The sequence below is a fragment of the Arvicola amphibius genome, chromosome 12 (genome assembly GCF_903992535.2).
Source record: "Arvicola amphibius chromosome 12, mArvAmp1.2, whole genome shotgun sequence".
Taxonomy (NCBI): domain Eukaryota; kingdom Metazoa; phylum Chordata; class Mammalia; order Rodentia; family Cricetidae; genus Arvicola; species Arvicola amphibius.
Window position 1 is genome coordinate 135238853 of NC_052058.2, and position 20148 is coordinate 135259000.

Here is a 20148-nt window from a genome sequence, read left to right on the forward strand (position 1 = left end):
TATACCGCACATGTGTAGACACCATATGGACTGTTCATCAAGCCAAACTATCCTGTGGGAACACTGCCCTCAAACCCCAACAAGAGGACTGGGAAAACAACTCGGTCCTTGGCACTGAAGACCTGAGTTCAATTCCCAAGACCCATGTAAAAATGTCAAACATAGTGTTATGCACTTGTAATCCCTGAGCAAGGAAGGTTAAGATAGGTTCACTGGCCAGTCTGAACTACCTGGGGAATTCTAGGCAAGTGAGAAATCCTGTCTCAAAAAAAAATAAGGTGGGTGACTCCTGAGAAACAAAACCCCAAATTGACCTCTGGTATCCATACAAAGTGAAGATGGAGACAGACACACACAATCACACAGACACATACATGCTTTTTAAAGTATTGGGACACAGAGCAAGCTCACTGAAACATAACACAGTACTTCAACATGCCTTTGGAAACTAAAAACAAAACATAACAAAACCCCTCATTTTGATATGAATATTGCCCACTTTAGAGAAGGATTTTGCTTAACTTTTCTAGAGCTTTGAGCATGTTAGAAGTACTCTAAGAGTCTTCAACAATCCTCACCCCACTCATTTGAAACACAAAGCTGCCTGGGCTAACATTAAATCTTTGATCCTCCTGCCTCAGTCTCCCAAGTAGCTAGGATTACAGGTCTTTACTACCTGGCCTAGCTGTCTAGTCTACTAAAGCCTTGTTTTATTTACAATTAACATCATATTTCTAATTCTTGCAAAAACAGAGTCTTATTATCACCTAAGATTGTTCACATGTAAATTAGGTCAAAGTGATAACAGAACACCTAACTTTACAGAAAAGATAAAGGCGCAACATGTACTTGTAAAGAGCACAGTCCTGGGGTATTTGTTTACGTTAACACAAAACAGCCTAACCCCACATCTAAAATTCACTTCCCAAAACATTCAAGCAGCTGCTGGGAACACAGTCACTAAACCAGACACACAGAGATCACCTCAGCTGACTCAGCAGAGAAGCCTGTAAGTCAGCATGGCAGGCAGTAGGCAGAAACCTGAAAGGCCAATGGATCCATGCCAAACCATATTTCTCTTCACAAGTACAAATCTGAAAGCCTTCTTTATATACTATAAAAGAATTTGTATAGTACCCGTGGCACTCTACCTTGTGAATAGGGTGCATCTGATCTCCCATACCTGCCCCCATCTCACCTACTGCTATGCTGCTATCACCAGTAAGCAAACACACCTGAAAGGCATCTACTCCCATAGATGTACACTCTGGCTTTCGTATAATACAACTAGTTCTTCAATACAGACAGAGTAAGAAGGGGCCACCTAAACACAAACCCCAGGTGACACTCACGTGCATATCCCCTTCTGCATGTGGCATGTCCTTACTGCAGATGATGCTCTGGAACCTCTGCAGCAGCGGCAGAAGAGGGGCACTGGTGCCTTGGGCAGACCGCTCATTGTCAGTTTCCTGTGCCCCGCTGTCCCACAGCTGAAGCAACAACAGGATGGCAGACAACATTTGGCTGAAAAGGAAGGATATTTACTCTCTAAAAAAGTTACTGTTTGTCATACCGCATCAAAACTAAACAGAATTATAGGAGGACAATAATATGAGAAGATGCTAAAATAATATCATGGAAATAAAGTTATCACTGAGTCAATCCAAGAATTTAGCAAAAGACATTTGCCATCTATTGATATGAAGTATGAAAATAGCTAAGACATTTGAGTAGTGCTTTCTACATGAAACTTCGAGGACCTTAAATCAATAAATGAAGAATACCTATTTCAGAAAGATGAAATAAACAGTTGTTTAGGGGAAACATCTTACAAAGGAGTCCTAGATCACTAGATAGATTAGCTTAAAAAGAAATAAAGATAGCAGAGCAGACTAGCAGAAGAATAAACACGGGGCCCTGGCATGAAGGTCTAGCTACAGAACACCACAATTTGCTATAGCCACAAATAAGTGGAATTCACATCACAGCAGGTGTCTAGACACACAACCATCTCCTGAGGTGCCTTGAGCCTTAGACCACTCACCTAAGGGTGCCTCTCTGGACAGCCAACTCCAGCAGGATGGCCAAAGCCAAATGCTGGTCCTGTAAAGGAACTCCTCCTGGACCCTTAGTCCCTGGTGTTCCATGAACATCCCTGGAATGACAGCAACAGGAAGGCTAGGCAACATTAGAAAAAGCACCAAACTTAAAATTACCAGCAGACTAATGACAGTCAATCTTCCATGAAAAAAGACACACACACACACACACACACGCACACACACGCACACACAGACATACATACGGGGAGGAAGGGAGGGAGGGAGGAAAGAAGAGAGGAAGGAAGGGAGGAGGGGGAAACATCTTTATGGGTGGGGTACTTTTTCCAATATGAAGGATCAAATCTTGAGCTTTGGACACACTGAGTATTGGGCTCTATCAATGAGCTCTACTTCCCAGACACTAAAGGTGTTTTTAAAAGCATGATTTTAGATATTATAGTACATTAGAATACAGACCATATGTTTCTGAAGCATAAAGTAAGCTGTACCATTACACAAAAATGAGTAGAAAGGTCTTCAATGGGGATGGGCTATGGCTTTGTTAGTAGAGACCTTTCACTAGCATGCACAGGGCCCTGGATTCCAACCCAGAACTGCATAAACTGGACGGGATTATACATTATAGTCCTAGTACTTGGGGGGTGGGGGGGAACAGAAGTTCAAAGTCATCCCTGACTACAGTAGTTTGAGGACAGCCTGGCCTCCATAAGAGCCTGTCTCAAAGGAGGGAGGGAGGGAGGGAGGGAGGGAGGGAGGGAGGGAGGGAGGGAGGGAGGGAGGGAGGGAAGGAGGGAGGGAACAGAGAGATGTGGGGGTTTGGGTGAGCACTTTTTCAATCTGAATAAAATATATCATCAACTGTCCCATACAAAATTGGAGAATTAATTTTTGAAGCCACCAGAGGATCTAAAGGCACTTGTCTATGCATATTTATATTTCACATCAGAGAAATATTTGAACTTTGTGCTCGATAATAAATAACAAATTCCCTGAAACTAAAATTGGAAAGGGGAGGCTATAACTGAAACTGGATTTTTAAACTTAATTTCAAGGCTATTTTCAGGGCTTTAGCTTTAAAATCCTACAGCAAAGCCTGCACCAGCACACCTTGGAGAGAGACTCATGGCTCATGTGCAAGAGACTAAAGGCATCCCTGTGGATTATAGGAATAAATGGTAATGACTTCTGCTGAAGACACAAGAGCACCCTAATTTTCCTTCTATCTGTCTGTACTTAATTTTGTATTATTTTCTTCACATTAAAAACTGTAACTACAGATTCATATTGAAGCCAGGAGCAGAAACACACACCTATAGTCACAACTACCAAGGAGCTGAGGATCACTTGAATTCAGAGTTCTGGACTATAGTATGTATACCAATTGTGTAACACTAAGTTCAACATAGCAACCACCTCGGAGCAGGGGACCACCAAGTAATCTAGGACTTCCAGTTTGTCTAAGGAGGGGTACAGCTGCCCAAAAACTCCCATTCCGATCAAAAACATATACAAAAAATAAAAGTGTGTAGCTATATGCTAGAATTTGGATCATAAACCTCTGCCCAACACCTATGTACTTGCTGGCTAGTCCCAAATCCATGACATTATGGAAAAGTGACAGACCACTTAGTAGGTAGAGTCTAGTCCAAAAGTTAGCCATTGCTGGTACACTCTTGAAGACAAAACTATAACCTGACATTTCCTCTTTCTCTCCTTATTTAGTGGCTGCCATGAAGGAACAGGCTCCTCCATGATGAACTCTGCTGACACAGGTCCAAAGCTACAGGGCCTGAAACCAGAAGTCTCTGAAACCAGCAGCCAAACCCTTCCTCCTTTTGTTCAGTTGATGGAGGTTCTTGTTACAGCAATAGTAAACTAACAAACAGGTTTATACATTTTCTTTTCTGCAGTGAGAAGAACCAAACCAGGTTGTACATGCTCCGCAACTGCTCTCCTACTGAGCTACAGCCCCTGCACTAGTCAGAACATTTTTGTTTGAGTAGCTATGTACTCATATATTATCTACAAGATTTCCAGGTCTTGAAAACAGTGGCTCTTCGTTAACACTGGGAGGCACACAAGAAGTGCTCAAATTATGATGGACAGATCAACAAATATGTCCAGAAAACAGCGAATAAAAAAAAAGGTCTGGCATTTTCCATCACATTCAATGCAACAGCTTCTTGACTCAACTCACAATCATCATAAATTAAATCATCTAAAAAACTGGGAACGGGCCAGAGAGTTGGTTCAGCAGCTAAAGCACTTACTGCCAAAACTAACACACACACACACACACACACACACACAAAACAAATAAGTAAAATGTGAAAAAACAATTTTGAAGCTGGGTATAGTAGCACATGCCTTTAATTCCAGCAGTCAGGAAGCAGACAGATCTTTGTGAGTTAGAGGCCAACCTGGTATACAAAGCAAGTTCTAGGACAGCTAGGGCTGTTACACTTGTCTCAAAAAAAAAAAGTTAATGTAAATAGCAAGAACTTGAAAGCATGCTAAAATCGCAGTAGCAAAACCTAGTCAGTTAGAAGAGATGAGAACGAGGATCAAGCACACCAGAGCTATTCCAGAGAAAAGCAAGGAAAATGCAAACTCACCCAGTCACAACAGACCTGAGGAACCTCGTGGCTCTCTCTACCACCTCCAACCACACCGATGATACCGTGCTCTCATCAAAGAGAGAGGCCTCGGGAAGAGCTCGAAGGGCATCCAGGGACTCTTGCAAGAGCTCACTGCAGAGATCCGCATCCTCACCTGAGCAACACACAAGCATTGCTGACAAGCAGTGTTCCAGTCACTCCCACTGAGCCTCCAACCCCGCAAATGAAAAGACAGACAGGAGATTCTTTGTGCGATGGGTCAACTATACCGCAGCTGCGGAACTCCCAGTCCACCTTTGATGTCTCTCACATAAGCGGTATGTGTGAGACAGACGAGTATCTCTTACCTGAAATATGGGGTGTCGTTGTGTGTGTGTGTGTGTGTGTGTGTGTGTGTGTGTGTCCACGTCCCCGGGTCCATATACATCTGACACACAGAAACTGGAGGTTTCTCATGCAGCATCTTTGGTATGGCTGCATTCTGGCAGCAACCTATCACATGAGGTTAGTGAATTTCTCTACTTATGAAATCATAAGTCAAAAGACTTGAGATTTTGGAACATCAGATTGCATATTTTCAGATTACGGGTGCTCAACTGATAACTTCTTACTAAGGTATTAAATGGTGAAGGAGGTGAGGTGGGTTTGTAATACATGAACACTTCTTAAAAACACAGACCTGAAGCCAGGCAGTGGTGGCACACACCTTTAATCCCAGCACTCAGGAGGCAGAAGGCAGGCGGATCTCTGTGAGTTCAAGGCTAACCTGGTCTAGAAGAGCTAGTTCCAGGACATGCTTCAAAGCTACAGAGAAACCCTGTCTCGAAAAACCAAAACAAACAAACAAACAAACCATAGCCCTGAAAACTCAAAGACCCTATAGCCTCTGATCTTACAAAGAAGAACTCAAGGTAAAGAGAATGAAGACATCTACAAAGATTAAAGGACTCTGAAAATCCCCCCTGAGAGGGCCTCAGGGACCTGGCAGTCTAGTTGGTAGGTGGCCAACAAGGAACTTGCTGGGGCAGAATTGCTCAGGGAACTCAAAACTCCTATCTATGAAGGAAAGAGAATGGCATGCTACACACATACCTGAACGCCAGGCCCTTCGTAAGAAAGCAAAGGCAAAGGAGAGCGCTGCTCGGGACCCAACTCTGGCGAGTCCTTCTACCCCTCTGCCTGTGGGGCGGGAACTGCAGATAAACACAGTCAGAGAAACATGAAAATAATCAAATAAGAATGTGGGCCAGGGTATGACCTATGGTCTTCTTTAGCTATCAAGATCCATGGTGGGTTTTAGTTTCAATTTTCAAACTTTGTATAAAATATCCTTTGTAAAGGAAAAGTTTCTCTGTGAGGGCCTGAATAGTGCAGGGGAGGCTGTGCACACTCATCTGTGAGGGCCTGAATAGTGCAGGGGAGGCTGTGCACACTCATCTGTGAGGGCCTGAATAGTGCAGAAGAGGCAAAGCACACTCATCTGTGAGGGCCTGAATAGTGCAGGGGAGGCTGTGCACACTCATCTGTGAGGGCCTGAATAGTGCAGGGGAGGCTGTGCACACTCATCTGTGAGGGCCTGAATAGTGCAGGAGAAGCAGAGCACACTCATCTGTGAGTGCCTGAATAGTGCAGGGGAGGCTATGCACACTCATCTGTGAGGGTCTGAATAGTGCAGTGGAGGCTACGAACACTCATCTGTGAGGGTCTGAACAGTGCAGGGGAGGCTATGCACACTCATCTGTGAGGGTCTGAACAGTGCAGGGGAGGCTATGCACACTCATCTGTGAGGGTCTGAACAGTGCAGGGGAGGCTATGCACACTCATCTGTGAGGGTCTGAACAGTGCAGGGGAGGCTATGCACACTCATCTGTGAGGGTCTGAACAGTGCAGGGAAGCTCTGTGCACAACTGTGACTATGAAGGATGAAGTGTTATTGCTGCTTTCAAAGGAGGCACTGGATGACAGGAACATGGAAATAAATTTCTGAATGAGAAATATGTGTATTACATAAGAAACCCTTTAAAGCTGAGTACACCTGTTAAATCTGATCAGGAGAGCTTGGAGAACTATTGCTAACATTTTCCCTTGAAGAAAACTGTCCCTGTATAAACATGAAGCTCAACTCTACTCAGACATTTGGGATCTTGGACCCCAAGAAAGAACCTATAGTTCTAAGCGAGTATAAAAACCACTCTCAAAATCATACCCTCTTTTTTTTTTAAATTATTGTTACATATGTGTGCGTGTGTGCACAAATGTATAAATGCAATCTACTATAAGCTCAAAAAGTTTTTTTTTTAAATTTTAGGAATTCCTTCACTTAATGAAAGATGTTCCAATTAATTCACCAATGCTTAAGTCCATAGATCATGCAAACCACTTTCCATATCTAGGGTGATATGACCAACACTTAAGAGTGCATAAGGGCTCTTAGCATCAACCGCTGACACAGACAGAGCTCTCAGACCAGTGACCATCACTGTGGGCTGCTGTCTGTGTGGTCAGGAAATGAAAAACTACCCCACCTATTCTCAAATGGAAAGAAAACCCAGAGGTCCCTTGGTACAGCTAGGGTGCAAACTTACTCTAAATGTGACAACAATGATTTCAACATGATATAATGGGGAAGGGGAGGAGAAGAGAAGAGAGGTGAGAGGACAGAGAGGGAGAAGAGAGAAGAAAGAAAAGCAGAGATGAGCATACTTCCTGCTGCATGCACAATTACCACGTGCACTCTAGGGAGTGGAAGCTGTAACTACCACAATGAAAGAAAAAGCTCGTAACCATATCAAACATGAATTACCCTGGCACTCTGTTCTCATGGGGACAAGAATTTTCAGTTACACTGGAGAAAAAAATACAGTTTTACATGAGCCTTAAATATTCTAGTAGTTATTAGTTAATACCATTGGGCAAATTTGTTGATGCAGTGATAAATACCCACAAATTAAAAACCATGTGTCTAGAAGCATCTTTAGTAATGAAGAAACGGTCTTAAACAAAAGAGGCAGAACTTACAGGGAGATGCCACCAGGGTTCTTCCATGTTAGCATTACCTTTTCTTCTCTGTGGGAGGCACAGAAATGCTGCTGCTTTTCCACTTAACTTTGACATTCTCCTGGAAAACAGTTCTGTTCAAGGCAATGAAATAGCGCTCTAAGATCACCAGCCTCTGCTTCAACCTCAAGGCTGAGAGTGTGGTGGTAGCCGACTGGACAGCCAGGGCTTGCTGTTCCTTAACCAGCACAGAAAGACACTCCTTCAGTTCATTCACATCTGGAACACAAGATAAGAAAGATAAGTCCAGCTTGTCAAGACTTTGGGCACAGCTGGCAATAACACTGAGAAATTAGACAATGGCAGTAGAAACACTTAAGCATACAATTCTGCCCAAAGCATTAAGCACTGTGCATATAATAGCTGGCAGTACTCTATGTCCACACACGAAACTCAGGCACAGAGGGGTTAAGTAACTTGACTGAAATCACACAAGGGAGTATAGCATAAGACATGGACGGCTTTTGGCTTCCATCATATACTAGCTCTCTGCAATTACCATGTAAAAGTTGCTAATACAAAGCTGAAGGGTTGTAGAGCAACTGCTTAGCATGCAGAAGGCCCTGGACTCAAGGCTTAGCCCCACAGAAATGAACAAATCTACAAAACTATAAAGTCAAACTTCTCAGTAGCCCACTTTCTAGGGAAAACAAAAAAAAAAAAAAAAAAAAAAAAAAAAAAAAAAACCTCTAGCCACATTCCTATTCCATTTTCACATCCAACATACATGGTTTTATAGATCTGGACAAAATCTAGGATCTACACATGAGCGAAAACATGTAACATTTATCTTTTTGAATATCACTTAATCTGATGATCTCCCATTGTCCTGAAAATAACATAATTTTACTTTTTGTTGTTCAACATCACTTAATCATTAATAAATACAAAAACAAACAGTAGCGCACCATTTCCCACTCACCAAGGTGAATATTATCAACAGGAAAATAACAAATGTGAGCAAGGGCTTGGGGGAACTAGAACCTTGTGGACTGCGGAAAGAATAGAAACCCATTGTGGCTCTGGAAAACACTGTACCTGTGTGTGAAAAAGTTAATCACAGTATTCCACACGATCAGTGTACCTGGGAATGCATGCGGAACTAAGCAGTGACCTCCCGCAGAGACTGGACAACCATGTCCGTGGCAGCAGAGTCATCTACTCAGGGCACAAGGACAATGAATCAGATCTCAAGGCTGACAGTGGCACTCACTAGGGGAGACAGCCTTCACACTAGGACAGGCACCTGGCAGTTAATATCTTCACTGTTTTTCACACATACAATTGTTCCTTTTGTACTTTTTCTACAGAGTATTTTTTCTGGTTTCATTTATTTATTGTTTCTGACTCTAGTAGCTAATTGGAAACTCACGTAAAGTGAGTGTCCTAGATTAAACTTATTTTAAATAAAGGTTATTATTACCAAAAAAGGGGAGAAGAAGTACCCCAACGGTCTACCAACTAGTGCAGAACATAATCAAAGTATGCACACAAACACAAATAGTGAAATATTATTTAACATTTTAAAAGGTCACAGCATGCACCTGGGAACTAGAGGCAGGCAGATCTCTGACCTCAAGGCTAACCTACCTGATCTACAGAGTAAGTTCCAGGCCAGCCAGGGCTACACAGAGAAGCCCTGTCTTGAAAAACCAAAAAGGCTACAGCAGGGATAAATTTAAATACATACTAAGCAAAATAAGCTAGATAAGAAGAATAAAGACTAAGTCTATTTATGTGGAGTGCTTCTGAAGAATGAAGGGCAGACATCAAAGGGAACTATAGCTGCCTGGAGGCCTAGAGGACAGTTTAATGGATATAGGTGGTAATGCTTTTGTACCAGAATATGAACTGTGTGCTTAAAAAATGGTTATAATGGTTATATTTTTATCAGATACATTTTATTCTTATACTTTATATCAGACATATTTTACTGTAATATGGGCTTTAATTTTAGAAAATTCCATTAACAAACAAAAACCTGATCCACTGCTGTCAGAAAGTATAATACCTGGCTGCTTGCCCCACACCCAACTCTCCAGGATTGATTTGGCTTTATACACGGGTGCAGGCGTCTCTTCCTCCTCCTTCTTCTCTTTGTCAGTAAGATCTTCTTTCTTGGTTCCACTCTGAGTATCAGCACCATCATCTGGAGAATTAAAAATGCTTACGTCTATAATTGTTTTTCAAAATGCAACAGTCAAACGGCGTGGTGGCTCATGCCTATAATCCCCAGCACATGAGTTCAGGACCATCTTGGGCCACACAGTAAAGTTCCAGGCCAGCCTGGGCTACAGAATAAGGCTCTGACTCAAAACAAGGATAGGAGGAAGGGAGGGAAGGAGAAGGAAAGAGATAGGGGGCTGGGAGAGCATCTCTTGCCAATCTCTACAAATGTTCTACCCAAACATGGGAAGTTACAGCATACATCAGTAACTCAATGTTTTATTTTTAAAAAATCTCATGAATTAAAACTGCAAAAGATTCAGTATTGTTTACTCAATAATGAAAGAATAAATATAAGGGATTTTTCAAATTCTTTAAAGCTTGAAGTTCTTTTTTAACATTCTTCAATGTCTTACTAGATTTCACAATGTCTTCAAGCATTTATCTATTTGGATTTCACACTAATTGCTTTAATCCTGTGGCTCAAAACTGCTGGACGACCACAGGAAGAACTAGGGAGATAACTCTAGAATCATTTTCTAACTGTCCAATGTTCTCCTCTACTGCCAGCTGAGAACCACTGCTATAAAGACCACGACCACTGAGACGACAAGATGGCTCACTGAAAGCCTGACAATGTGAGTTCCATCCCAGAACCCACACAAAAGTGGTAACTGTCCTCTGATGTCCACATACCTGCCATGGCACGTACGCACACACACACATACACACACACAAATAATAAGTACATTCAAATGACCATTATCATTGAAATATAATTCAGGAGCATTGAGGCATAAAAGAAAAACTGAAAACTACCACCTCAAGCCACTGTAAAGCCTCAAACAGTAATACGTGCCTTGAAACCCCACACATGGCTGTAAAGAGAAGATGGAATGAATCTTAGCCCTAAAATGTCAACAAGTCCTGTCATAAAACGCTCTAACTAAAATAATCACATAAATTACATATATATATATACATATATACTATATCTAAGAATATATGTGTGTGTTTCACACCAACCAAATCACTAATTTTCTGTTAACTAAACTTTGTTTTTTAGTGTCTAGAATTCCTTTGCAAGCCCTCTCAAGTTTTAAATGGATTTTAATTGGTCACATGGGAGTCAATTTGTTGAAGGGAGACCTGCTTGTTTGTTCCCAGCTGCTCAGCCCTGAAATAATCACACAAAAACTGTATTATTTAATACACTGCTTGGTCCATTAGCTCTAGTTCCTTATTTGCTAACTCTTACATCTTAATTTAACCCACTTCTTGTAATCTGTGTATCGCCACAAGGCTGTGGCTTACCAGGTAATTTCTGGCATCTGTCTCCAGCGGGGGCTACATGGCTTCTCTCTGACTCTGCCTCCTTTCTCTCAGCATTCAGTATAGTTTTCCCCACCTACCTAAATTCTGCCAAGGCAGTTTCTTTATTCTCCAACAGTATTTACAGCATACAGAGGGGAATCCCATATCAACCAATTTTTTTAAGCATAAAGCCAAACATTTATTAAAGGAGAGAGGGAGAGGGAGAGGGAGAGGGAGGGAGAGAGAGAGAGAGAGAGAGAGAGAGAGAGAGAGAGAGAGAGAGAGAGAGGGGGAGAGGGAGGGATAGACAGAGACGCCTGTACACGAGAGAGGGGACAGTAAGGAATCTCAACCAATTTTTTTTTAAATTGTACAACTTTTTTTTTCCTCATTTTTTTTATTAAAGATTTCCATTTCCTTCCCTCCTCCTCCCCCTTCCCTCCCCTCCCTTCCACCCATACCCCCACTCCACCTAAAGGGGGAGGAGGAAATAGTCCAGCATGTAAAGGCACTTACCACCAAATCAGACGACCTGAATCCAATCCACAAGACTCACACAGCAGAGAGAACCAACTCCCAAGTTGTCCCAACATGCACGCCATGGCACCTGTACACACACACACACACACACACACACGTGCGCACAAACACACACACACACGGATGCATTTTTAAAATTTTACTTTAAAATGCAATTATAATGATATTTACAAAATAAAAAAGTATTCATTAAAAGTTCTTACCTTTCCTAGAAGGGAGCTCTCGATTTTGGGTTAATTCTGTCCCAGTGTACACAATTTCTCCATCTTTAACCATTTCATTCCACAGACCACAGAGTCCATCTCTTGTGAATGCAAGCTGGCAAATACAAAAAAGATCAACTTAAAGAGAGATCCATATAAATCTTTTTTATTCTAATTTTTTATGTGTTTGAAAATGTTATGAGTACTCGATCTACTCCAACCCATGTGCCCCTCTCAATTCATGACCTCCTCTTCTGCAATTATTGTTATATGATATATTGCACTTATCTATACACACATATATAAAATATACACTACTTACTAAGTCAACCTAATGTTGCTCATGTGTTTAGGGCTGACCTTTGGAGTGGATAACCTATCAGGGGGTTCAGCACTGAAGAAAACTGATTCTCTCAGCAGGCATTGATTGCCCATAGCTCTTGATGTGGGGTGGGGCCTTGTGAAATCTCCCCATCCACACTGTCATAACCACTGGTGCTAACACTGTGTAGAGACTTGTTTAGGTAACAGCACTGCTGCATTGCTATGGGTACAGCATCCCTGCTGTACCTAGGAGACACTATCTCATAGGAGGCCCCTGGTCCTCTGGCTCTTACAACCTTTCCACCCCCTCTTCCACGATGTTCCTTTAGCCTTAGGTGAGGGTGTTATGTTGTATCAAACACAGTTATTTCTCTCTGTAGTCTCACCAGATGTGAATTTCTGTAATTGCCTCTGTCTGCTACCAAAGAAACTTCCTTGATAAGGGGTGAGAACTACACTTACCTGTAGATACAAGGATAGTATTTGGAATACAGTTAAAAATTAGATCAGTTTAGGAGTAGATTCACCTCTAGGGTCTATGACTACTCCAGGCACAGGTAGTTGAGCAGGTTTACAGTATTGGGCATGAATGGACTAAGCTGGTTGCAAATACATTTAGACAGCTGGTAGTTACTCCAAAATCAAAGTTCAACTGTTGCACCATGGGGGACATTGTAGTGGGCCTGTGATAGCTGGGTTTTGCAGGCCTCGTGGCTGGGTACGACTAGTGATTCCTTTTGTCCCTTGGAAGCTTACAATACATCTTCAGATACTATGAGAGTCAGTCCTCACAAAGTGGCTTTCAAGTCAGTTCTAGCTCAATTTCTTCAAGTTCTGTGTGCACAATGTATAGTGTCTTCAGCAACAGGATCTTAAAGAATTATATAGAGAGGGAAAAAAAACCCTGGTTCCCCTTATTTTATTCAATTATTCAATAATAAAACAATGAACAATTTACTTTATTTAAAACCAAGTAACATGTCAAAGATCACAGAACAAAAACAGGACGGTGAAAGAGCACACTATATCACTGTACACCATGCTGACTTTCATTAGTGGATCTGGGTTTTTGTTTGGTTTTATTTCTTTTTAAACAGGCTCTTACTAGGCATCCTAGTCCAGCCTCCAACTCTAATCTTCCTTGTGTGATTACAGGAATGTGTCACAATGGCAGGTTTTATACACAGGAATGGGTAACCACTGAGCCATATCTCCAGCTCCCCTGAGGTACTATTTTAAACAATAATCTCTATGTCTGTGTTTTCAAGTATTTCCACACTATTTCCCACTAGCAGTTTCAAAGTTCCTGGTGTTACAGTAAGGCTTTTGGTCCATTTCACTGGTTTGCACACAGGATAAAAGGCAGAGGACAAGTTTCAGCCTTCTCCCCGTAGATTCAGCTTTCAGCATTGCTCTGGAAACCAGATGGCTCTAGCTATGTGTCTACCTGTGTGGCTTCTGGCTGCACTCTAACCGTCAGGCTTTGTGGAATTATCATGGTGTCTTTCTTACTGTCACCATATAGTATAACTTGAACTAAGTATTGAAACTTCCAGAATTGCTCTTTTCCCTCAAGACTGCTTTGGGTATTCACTATACTAAATTTCATGTAACATGCAAAAGGGGAGTAGAGGCATACATGCATACATGCTCTGAAAAGATAAATCAAAAATAAGACATAGTGATTATGTATGAGGAAACACTTGTGGAACATGCAGAAAGCAAAGAATATAAAAAGCAGTATGTGAGTGTTCCTTCTAAGTGTGAAATATAAACTGTTTCATCCTCAAAAATTTGAGCTTTGGGGCTGGAGAATTGGCTCAGCACTTAGGAACACTGGCTGCTCTTCCAGAGGACCTGGGTTGGATTCCCAGCACCCACGTGGTGGTTCAAGGCTTGCTGGTGATGCACAGATATACTTGCAGACAAAACACCCATACAGATAAAATAAACATTTATTTTAATTCAAGTTACAGTATACAAAACAAAACCTATAACTGGAAACAAGCAAAATAACTCAGGCTTATTTTTTAAAAAAGAATACCTTTTGAGCCGAACAAAAACAATAACAAACATGCTAACATGGAAGGAAAAAGCCCATAGGACCTCAAGCCTGTACAAAGAGCTACAGGTAACTAAGGAATGCTGAGGGTGGAACACAGTCTTCCTCAGGCAGAACACACCAATTAGTTATCCAACACCAAGTGGTCAGCCCTGAAAACAACACAGAAGTAACATTATAGAGACTAAGCAGGCTAAACTTAGGAATGTGTGTTAGTGTGCACACATGCGTGCACACACACACACAAACACACATACAATATGCGTACGTAACAAAAACTAATGAAAAAAGGTCAAGATTTTGAAAAACAGCAAAAAGGGGGTCTATGGGAGGGTTTGGAGGGAGGAAAGAGAAGGAGGAGAAGATGCAATTATAATCACAAAAAAATTTAAAATTTTTTACTGAGTTTTTAAGCCTCATATAATTAGAATTAGAATATAGTCAGTTTTTTCAAGACATGGCTTCTCTGTGTAACAGCTTGGTTGTCCTAGAACTCACTTTGTAGACCAGGCTGGCCTCAAACTCACAGAGATTCTCCTGCCTCTGCCTCCTCTGGGATTAAAGGCATGAACCATTTCACCTGGAGAGAAAAAAACTTTTTTTTTTGAGACATGGTTTCTCTGTAGCTTTAGAGCCTGTCTTGGAGCTCACTCCGTAGACCAGGCTGACCCCAAACTCACAGAGATCCACCTGTCTCTGCCTCCGAGTGCTGAAATTAAAAGCGTGCGCCACCACCCGCATCATGAGAAAAAAATTCTTAAACCTTATGTACTCATCATTTTTATAACCTTAATTACCACAGATATTGTCATTTAAAAGTGATTCCATGTGTGTCATTTGATAAAGTAATGTTCATATGATAAAACCCTGTTTACAATATAGTACATTAATGTACCATAAACTATAGTGTTAAATGTAAAAAACCAAAGTCAAAGAACATTTTTTTAAATATTTATTTATTGATTTATTGATTATGTATACAATATTCTGTCTGTGTGTATGCCTGAAGGCCAGAAGAGGGCACCAGACCTCACTACAGATGGTTGTGAGCCACACAATGTGGTTGCTGGGAATTGAACTCAGGACCTTTGGAAGAGCAGGCAGTGCTCTTAACCACTGAGCCATCTCTCCAGCCCCGTCAAAGAACATTTTAAGCAATCTGGATTAAAATCTCACTGGAAATTTATCTTTAAAATACATTTGCTCCCAATTTTTTCAGGAGATCTTGTCTATTTCCCCTTCCCGGGGGGGGCGGGGAATCTATGTATGTTTCTCTTAAGTTTCTCCTTATTACTTCTCAGGAGTCGTGGACTACAGGCTCATTACCCTTTGCTTTACAGCTAGTATCCACTTATGAGTAAGTCCCATGCTCATCTTTCTGGGTCTGGGTTACCTCGCTCAGGATGGTTTTTTCTAGTTCCTTCCATTTGCATGCAAATTTCATGAGTCATTGTTTTTACCTCTGAGACCAGGTTTTATTCCTACTGCTTGTACTGGCTTTTTGGAAGCCAGTCTCTTTGGAGGGATACCTTGGCTCAGCCTAGACATAGTGGGTAGGGCTTGGTCCTTCCTCAAAGCAATGTGCTAGACTTTGTTGAAACCTTACCCTCTCTGAGGAGTGGATATGGGTGGGATGGAGGGGAAGGTGGAAGGAACAAGGAACGGGAGGGGGGAATGGAAACTGGGAGTGGTATGTAAATGAGAAAAGGTAGTGTTTTTAAAAACAATTAATTAATTGAAGAAATACATTTGTTCTGTGTGTGGAATTTAATTTGAATAACAGCACTCTTCCCACACTGAGTACCAAGATATTGGCCTCAGAGGACCATTTCCCACTAAAAGGAACGAGGGCTCTTAGAGAGAGAGGCTAAGTCTGAAATTAATGTAGACAACACGGTATGAGCAGACAATGTTTTACCTTCTCAAAAATAATGAGGTGTTGAGGAACACACCTTTACTCTCAGTACTTGGAAGAAGAGGCAGGCAGATCTCTGAGTTCGAGGTTAGCCTGGTCTACAAAGCGAATTCCAGGACAGTCAGAGCTACAGAAACACTGTCTTCAAAAGAAAAAAAGAAAAGAATGAATAGCTGAAATCGCACAGAAACTAATGAAGACAAGATTCCTGTCAAAGCTAAGAACACTTCTGAGTATCACCAATACATAAGAAATGTAACAGACAACAGTAAATTCAATCGCATGAGTAAATAAAGACACTCAAGGGAAAAAAGGAAAAATACAAACACCCTAGTTAGTCCACATCTGTTTCAGAAAAAGGATTCCATGGGCTGGAGAGATGGCTCAGTGGTTAAGAGTATTGCCTGCTCTTCCAAAGGTCCTGAGTTCAATTCCCAGCAACCACATGGTGGCTCACAACCATCTGAAATGAGATCTGATGCCCTCTTCTGGCCTGCAGACAGACACACAGACAGAATATTGTATACATAATAAATAAATAAATATTTTAAAAAAAAGAAAGAAAAAAAAGAAAAAGGATTCCCAGAGTTAACAGGCAACACGAAGCAGACAAAAAGGCATTGGGAACACCCTGAGAAGGTGTGTACTCAAAAAACTGCAGTTATGAATGAAGCTATCTTCTCTACTATAGATGTACTTAAAAGACAGATTTCAACCCAGCTGTAATCCTGCAGTCCCAGCACCTGGGAGGCAGAGGTATAAGAATCACTGTAAGTTTGAGGCCATCACTACTTAGTGAGTCCCACGCCTGTCATGACTACATAATGAAACAGTGACTCAAATCAAAAAAGAAAGGAGGGAGGAAGGAACAGAGGGAGGGAGGGAGGGAGGGAGAGAGGGAGGGAGGGAAAAGGAAGAAAGAAAAATGAAGTATGAGAGGGATGGAGGAGGGGAGAGGGACAGACTTCTGTTTGTCCATTTTCATTTTTCAAAGATTTATTCATTTTATTTTATATATATGAATGTTTTATCTGCATGTATGCATTGCACCGTGTGCATACAGGACCTCAGAGGGAAGAAGGTATTGAAACCTCTAGAACTGAAGCTGGAAACAGTTGTGAGTGGATGTGCAGGTGCTGGGAACCAAACCCACAGGTCCTCAACAAAAGCAACAAGTGTTCTTAACCACTGAGCCATCTCTCTAGCACATCTGTACACCTTTTAATAGGGCAGGGCCTTTTTTAAAAAAACACAGTTCTACTATCCTGCTCCTTGGCAAGCACCATTTTCATGACGCACCCACTACCTTCAATAGCAGTTTCCTTAAAAGAAATTCAGAACAAAAGGATTTCATACATACCGCTCACTACTAAATTTGTCTATATTTTTTATGTGCAAAAAATATAAAATGATCTGGCATAAGTTTATGGCTACCTCATATACACTGGAGCCCACAGTGGGAGCAGAGGGCATAGGATGCCCTACATCTGGAGTTTCCAACAGTTTTGAGCCACTAGGTGGTGCTGGGACCCAAACCCAGATCTCCTGCGGGAGCAGTGGACTTTAAAATGCTAAGCCATCTCTCCAGCTCTGAATTCTTCCATACTTTTCTCCATTTCTTCACAGTTCTTTTCCACCTAATCTATGCAAGTAAATATTCAGATCTCACTTTTATAAAATTATAAAATTAACGAGAATAATCAAATATCAAAAGGGGATAAAATGGTCCCCAGAATTCTGGTCCTCTGGGGTATACATTCACCTTGTGTTCTTTTCCAACAAACTATACACAACACCCATGGTATGGGGCTGGAGAGATGGCTCAGCAGGTAAGAACACTGACTGCTCTTCTACAGGACCCGGGTTCAATTTCCAATACCAACATGGAAGCTCACACCTGTCTGTAACTCCAGTTCCAAGGCTTCTGACACCCGCACACAGACATACATGCTAGTAAAACACCAATGAACATCAAATAAAAATAAATTTTAAAAAAGATGATACATCATCACACCACTAGGTGCTAGTGTTCTATGACAAATGTGAATTGACACCCAATAGTGAAGGCTCCAAGTCCATTGCTTCCTAGGTAAGCAAAAGAAACATTATCTTTGGAGTCTACTTGGTCAAATGAAAGCACCCTCGAGAATGGCTAAACAACATCAGGAGATGCTCCCACAGGGCCAAGGAGAAACAAGTAGAGGTCTATGGAACGCCAACGGAAGGGCAGCCGCTGAGCCCAGGGCATCGAGTCACAACACAAGGAACTAATCGAAGGGAGGACTCTGAGGGCAGGGACCAGCTGCCAGAAGACTAAGCTACCCAGCAGCCAGATTCCTGATCAATCAAATGTCAGAATATACATAAATTATTTTAAGTTGCTAAATTTGTGTTTAGTGATTTGTTACACAGTAATAGAGAAAACCAACTTGGCATTCTGCTAAGTTCCATATGGAAACTGCTTTGCTCAACACTAAGTCACTATTGTTCACATTGCTAATGAGATGACTGAAGCCTAACACGGGGCTCTTGGTAGAGCAGCAACTGGCAGGAGAGAAGCAGGACCCCTGAAAACACACTCTCACGCTCCCACCTTGAGACTTAGTGAGGGAGTGGGAAGGCATGGCTCCCTAAGTGAGAACACAGTTAAGACTGACCAATGGAGGGCTGGAGAGATAGCTCAGTGGTTAAGTCCCAAGTTCACGTCCCAGCAACCACACGGTGGCTAATATAACCATGCCCTCTTCTGGCAAGCAGGTATACATGCATAGCACTCATACATTAAATAAAAATGAATTTTTAAAAAAAAACCCTACCAACTGAATCCAGTTTTCACCACACTGCAAAGAGGCCAGGTACTGAGGCTCGGGTGTGCTATGTTACAGGAGTTACATCCAACCTTCATGCTCGGATCTCAAGGGAACCCAGGAGCCTTTCAAGCCTCCATGTATAAAGGGGGAGAAAGAGGAAGAAACTATGAAAACAAAGTAAAAGAGTCAGAGCCAAGAGCCAATCAATCACAAAAAAAGTTCAGATCAGTGTTCAGATCGGGTGTGAGAAGTAAAGAAAGACAGACAATAAAAACAGGAATAAGAATTGGTTCACTTTTAACTGTAGAGATTTACACAAATGCTACGGTTTAGGTAAGTGTCCCGCAAGGTTCAGTTGCAGCTTGGTCCTCAGAGGGCTACTATTACAGAAAGGGACTACAGTGATTGTTCTCACTCAACTGACCTAGGCTAAAGTCATCTGAGAGGAAGGAACCCCAATTGAGAAAATGCCTCCATAAGATCAGGACACAGACAGGCAAGCCTGTAGAACATTTCTTTTATTAATGATTGATGGGGAAGGCCCAGCTCATTGAAGGTGATGACATCCCTTGGCTGGTGGTCCTGGGTTCTCTGAGAAAGCAGCTGAGCAAGCCATGGGAAGCAAACCAGTAAGCAGCTCCCCTCCTTGGCCTCTGCATCAGCTCCTGCCTCCAGGTTCCTGCCCTGTTTGAATTCCTGTCCTGACTTCCTTCACTGATGAATGGCAACATGGAAGTGTAAGCCAAATAAACCCTTCCCTCCCCAACTTGCTTTTTCAGGGTGTTTCATCACAGCAAAAGAAACCCTAACTAGGGCCGGGCGGTGGTGGCGCACGCCTTTAATCCCAGCACTCGGGAGGCAGAGGCAGGCGGATCTCTGTGAGTTCGAGACCAGCCTGGTCTACAAGAGCTAGTTCCAGGACAGGCTCCAAAGCTACAGAGAAACCCTGTCTTGAAAAACAAAAAAAAAAAAAAAAGAAAGAAAAGAAAGAAAAGAAAGAAAAGAAACCCTAACTAGGACAGTGATCCTACTTGGGTCATCTAGTCTAGTTACTTAGGAAACTGTGGAACCCCAAG

General features: G+C 41.9%; 1 protein-coding gene across 1 annotated transcript in view; it reads right to left on the reverse strand.

The window, feature by feature from the left end:
* Nucleotides 1-20148, reverse strand: part of Herc2 (HECT and RLD domain containing E3 ubiquitin protein ligase 2) — a 158743-nt gene that overhangs the window by 127758 nt on the left and 10837 nt on the right. Inside the window, 7 exon segments of the mRNA XM_038313420.1 lie at nt 1353-1524; nt 2045-2155; nt 4679-4835; nt 5774-5874; nt 7738-7957; nt 9750-9887; nt 11962-12076. Of these exon segments, the coding sequence (XP_038169348.1) occupies nt 1353-1524; nt 2045-2155; nt 4679-4835; nt 5774-5874; nt 7738-7957; nt 9750-9887; nt 11962-12076 (1014 nt within the window).